The sequence below is a fragment of the Pithys albifrons genome, chromosome 12 (assembly GCF_047495875.1).
Source record: "Pithys albifrons albifrons isolate INPA30051 chromosome 12, PitAlb_v1, whole genome shotgun sequence".
Lineage (NCBI taxonomy): Eukaryota > Metazoa > Chordata > Aves > Passeriformes > Thamnophilidae > Pithys > Pithys albifrons.
This window is the reverse complement of record NC_092469.1, coordinates 18,526,246-18,531,437: the sequence shown is the minus strand read 5'-3', so window position 1 is coordinate 18,531,437 and position 5,192 is coordinate 18,526,246. Positions and strand designations below refer to the sequence as shown.

At 50.8% G+C, this 5,192-nt stretch overlaps 1 protein-coding gene across 1 annotated transcript; it reads left to right on the top strand.

The window, feature by feature from the left end:
• Positions 1-499: 499 nt before the first annotated feature.
• HSBP1 (heat shock factor binding protein 1) lies at positions 500-3,570 on the top strand. Its single transcript, XM_071567710.1, has 4 exons — positions 500-585; positions 1,273-1,339; positions 1,825-1,944; positions 3,311-3,570. Exons 1-3 carry the CDS (start codon positions 541-543, stop codon positions 1,941-1,943), a joined length of 231 nt encoding a protein of 76 aa, XP_071423811.1. The 5' UTR covers positions 500-540; the 3' UTR covers position 1,944; positions 3,311-3,570.
• Positions 3,571-5,192: the final 1,622 nt, after the last annotated feature.

Here is a 5,192-nt window from a genome sequence, read left to right as displayed (position 1 = left end):
GGACTCGATGATCCTTGTGGGTCCTTCCAACTCAGAATAGTCTGTGATTCTGTGATTCTGACAGGGATGGGACAGGAGCAGTGAGGACAGGGATGGGACAGGGACAGTGGGCACACTTATGGGACTCGAGGGCATTGGGCAGAACTCTCAATGTAAGGAAAAACCCAATACAGATAATGGTGTGTCAGTGCTGAATCCCCTCTGGGTGGTGCCAGGCAGTTCTGGCAGGGGCCCATGGCGGCCACGGCCCACGAAACATGAGGAAGAGGAGGAAGGCCGAGCATGGGCTAATTAGCACAGGACAAAAGAACCATTAAGGAGCAGAAGACAGAACACACATTAATGCGATAGCCACGTAACCTGCAGCCACTGAACACCAACCTCTGTGTTCATTCCCACTATAACCACAGCCAGGCCTCCCCTAGCTGGGCCTGTGGGCCAGGACTACAACTCCCAGCATGCCCTGCGCGCGGCAGCTCTCGCGAGAGGCGGCGGGAGCGGCGGCGCGACCGGAAGCGGCAAAGCCCCAGCGGAGCCACCATGGCCGAGACCGACCCCAAGAGCGTCCAGGACCTGACGGCAGTGGTGGGGCCCGGGGGGCACCGGGAGGGCATTGGAGGGCATCCGGGGGCATCAGGGGCACCGACCGGGGCCAGGGATGGGCAGGGAGAACCCCGCCCTCGACAGGTTGGCCCGGGCTTGGAGCGCCCGGGCCTGAGGGAGGTGCCCCTGCCCACGGAACGGGGAGGGTTTAATGTCATTTCGTCCCAGAGCGGCCCGTGGTTCTGTGACACCGAAAATCGTGGGGTTGAGGGGCCGCGGGAACAGCCGCGGTGGGTTTAGTGCTGCTGGTGAAATGCGGGCTTTTTTTAGATCTTCCAAATGATGAAATCTGAGCTGGGAGGGACCCGCCAGGACCATCCAGTCCCACCCCGGGCCCTGCACAGACACCCAACAATCCCCTCCTGTCCCTCAGTGTTGTCCAAACGCTCCCGGAGCCCTGACAGCCTCGGGGCTGTGCCCACTGCCCTGGGCAGCCCGTTCTGTGCCCATGTTCACTGTCACAGTCACCGTCAGCCTCAGGCGTCCTCCCTGGGCATGTATTTACATACAGTTTTTATATTTATATTTAATTGCACTGTAGAGTTGGAGCACAGCTGAAGCTCAGCAATGAAAGGGCATCGTAGTTACCTCATTACATGAGATTAGATACTGTAACAGCTTCTAATTAAAGGAAAAACCTCTAATTTTATTTTTTTCATTTTCCCTCAGGTGCAGACATTGCTCCAGCAAATGCAGGACAAATTCCAGACCATGTCTGACCAAATAATTGGAAGAAATATCCTTTTTTTCTAAACTCTGGCAGTAGCTATCACAGAAGCTGTGTGGCAGTGGGGTTTGTAGGATGGATTTAAGGTGGCCCCAGGGATTGGAGCAGGGCTGTGCCAATCCAGGCAGGCAGGGCTGGCATGGTGGGTGGTGGCATTTCCTTGACCCCTTGGTGGGTGGTGGCATTTCCTTGACCCCTTGGTGGGTGGTGGCATTTCCTTGACCCCTTGGTGGGTGGTGGCATTTCCTTGACCCCTTGGTGGGTGGTGGCATTTCCTGGACCCCTTGGTGGGTGGTGGCATTCCCTTGACCCCTTGGTGGGTGGTGGCATTTCCTTGACCCCTTGGTGGGTGGTGGCATTCCCTTGACCCCTTGGTGGGTGGTGGCATTCCCTTGACCCCTTGGTGGGTGGTGGCATTTCCTTGACCCCCTGGTGGGTGGTGGCATTTCCTTGACCCCCTGGTGGGTGGTGGCATTTCCTTGACCCCTGTGCCCTCGATGACATGAGCTGTCGCATCGATGACCTGGAGAAGAACATCGCCGACCTCATGACACAGGCAGGGGTGGAGGAGCTGGAGGGGGACAACAAGAGCCCAGCCCCCAACAAGAGCTAAAGTGAGACAGGCCCTGCTTGGCCCTCAACAAACCCTTGACATTCCTGGCTTTAGCAAATGGAAGTTTTGCCTTTGGTTTGTGTTTGGTGGGATTTGTGCAGAGCAGAATTAGAGAGAGAATTGGGCTGTGTGGAGGGAGAGCAAATCCAGGGAAGGGCAGTGGGGCTGGAGAAGGGTCTGGAGAACTTCTGAGGGAGCTGGGGGGGCTCAGCCTGGGGAAAAGGAGGCTCAGGGGGGACCTTCTGGCTCTCTGCAACTCTCTGACAAGAGGGAGGGGTCAGATTCTGCTCCAGGGAACAAGGGATAGCACAAGGGAAATGGACTCAGGCTGTGCCAGGGGAGAGGCAGGTGGGACACCAGCAGGAATTCATGGAAAGGGTTGCCAGGAATTGGGGCAGGTTGGACACCAGCAGGAATTCATGGAAAGAATTGTCAGGAATTGGGGCAGTTTGGATTCCAGCAGGAATTCATGGAAAGGGTTGTAAGGAATTGGGGCAAGTTGGACACCAGCAGGAATTGGGGCAGGAATTGGGACTCCAGTAGGAATTCATGGAAAGAATTGTCAGGAATTGGGGCAGGTTGGACACCAGCAGGAATTCATGGAGAGGGTTGTCAGGAATTGGGGCAGGTTGGACACCAGCAGGAATTCATGGAAAGAATTGTCAGGAATTGGGGCAGGTTGGACACCAGCAGGAATTAGGGCCAGTTGGACATCAGCAGGAATTCATGGAAAGGGCTGTCAGGAGTTGGGGCAGGTTGGACTCCGAACAGGAATTCATGGAAAGGGCTGTCAGGAATTGGGGCAGGTTGGACTCCCAGCAGGAATTCATGGAAAGGGCTGTCAGGAATTGGGGCAGGTTGGACACCAGCAGGAATTCATGGAAGGGGTTGTCAGGAGTTGGGGCAAGTTGGACATCAGCAGGAATTCATGGAAAGGGCTGTCAGGAATTGGGGGAAGTTGAACATCAGCAGTTATTGGGGCAGGTTGGACTCCAACAGGAATTCATGGAAAGAGTTGTCAGGAATTGGGGCAGGTTGGACACCAGCAGGAATTCATGGAAAGAATTGTCAGGAATTGGGGCAGGTTGGACACCAGCAGGAATTGGGGCAGGTTGAACATCAGCAGGAATTGGGGCAGGTTGGACACCAGCAGGAATTCATGGAAAGAATTGTCAGGAATTGGGGCAGGTTGGACACCAGCAGGAATTGGGGCAGGTTGAACATCAGCAGGAATTGGGGCAGGTTGGACACCAGCAGGAATTCATGGAAAGGGTTGTCAGGAGTTGGGGCAGGTTGGACAGCAGGAATTCATTCTGCTGAGCATGATTCTCTTAATTCTCAGTGATCTGTTTTCTCTTCCCCCCCAGGTTGCCAATAACAAGATGAATCATGGAAGATGACTTTGTCTTTTTTTCTACAAGTCCTTTAAATTACAGAATGGCTTTTTGCAACTCCTGTGTGTAAAAGCATTTTTATATTGTTACAGAGCTTGCATTCCTACTGTACATTGTATAGGTGGGGTAGGGTAGTTTATATTTTGATTTGTGTACTGTAATTTCACCTTGTGAATTCTTGTTACGAGGATCAATTGGTTGTGTTATTAAAACACAGATCTTATGGATCTCAACTTCTGGGTGCATTTTTTTGTGAAGTCACTTTTTTTCCTCTTCCCTGTACTTTTCTAGATGTTCCATGTTTGGTAGCTCAGCATTTTGTGGCTCCCACCAGATGGGAGCCTTGCCTTGTCCTTTGTGACTCTGTGGAGTGAAGCACAAGATGGAAACTTGGCATTAGTTCTCAGGCACTCACTGCTTGGGGAGTGTGTGTTGTTTTTTCCTACATGTAATAAGGTGATTTTGGAGACACTGACCAGCAGAATCATCTCTCCAGCTCCTGGTTTTATCTGAGCTGTGTGTGGAACATAACCCAGAAGTGCAGTTGTACCATCTGTGCACAGCTGAGCAGCCACTGCCACCCACACCTGGGGCTTCTGGACAGACAAGGGACAACCAGCCAGGAACAATCTCACTGTGGGATTGAAGTTTAACACTCCACCTTGAAACTGTCTGTGTGTCCTTCTGGGGCATCTGGACAGACGAGACAACCAGCCAGGAACAATCTCACTGTGGGATTGAAGGTTTTGAACACTCCACCTTGAAACTGTCTGTGTGTCCTTCTGGGGCATCTGGACAGACAAGGGACAACCAACCATGAACAATCTCACTGTGGGACTGAAGGTTTTTAACAACTCCACCTTGAAACTGTCTGTGTGTCCTTCTGGGGCATCTGGACAGACAAGGGACAACCAGCCAGGAACAATCTCACTGTGGGATTGAAGGTTTTAACACTCCACTTTGTCTGTGTGTCCTTTGAACAGTAGTTGTGGTTGAAGGACAGAACAGGGGTGGTGTTTTTAGGCTGTCTGTGTTGGGCTTTCAGTTTAAATCACTGGCTCTTTGCACAGAGCAGTGAGCTGGCAAAGCAGTGATGTCCTGAGCAAAAGGGAGAGAATCCAGTTAGATTTTTAAAGCCTTGCTTCTCTTGGGATAACAACTGGCTGCACCTCTTCAAAATGCTGGGTTTAGAGAAGTGTTTGCTTTTCTAATCATACCCACTTTATGGGCCTGGAGTTCAGTGGGTTGCATTAGAGTATTTTGACAATGAAAAGTGTGTTTGGGAGAATCTGTACCGTGTCAGTTGTGAAGAAAAATGACCCATGTCAGCTCTACCTGACAATCATTGCATTGCTCCTCCAGCTTCAGCCCCAAATTTCAGCAAGCACTGGTGACACTCAGCAGCTGGGCCACCCTCAGACTGCTTTTTAATGCCACCACGTCATCACCTGTGTGCTGTGAGAGCAAAATGACAGGTCATTTTTCCAAACTGAGGGGAAATTGTAATAAAAGCTCAGAATAACAGGGGAATTTTGTGAACATAAGAAATGTATCAATATACCTTGTAATAGCAGCCTTAGGTTCTTTGTAATGTCATTTAAAAATCTAATAAACTGTTCTGTGGTAACAAATAGTCAGGTCATGTATATGAAAGCATAATCTGTCCTAAATACATCATTAGATGTGAGATTATTTTTAGTTCTGAGTTGTAGAAGGGCTTTAGCACAGAGTGTGGTTCTGGAATTACAGGTGTGCTCTGTGTAATAAAAGGCTGATGATTCATGCCCTGTCAGATCTGGATTTTAGGAGGCAATTAGAATATAGGCCCAAAGTGTATTAAAGTGGAGGACAATTT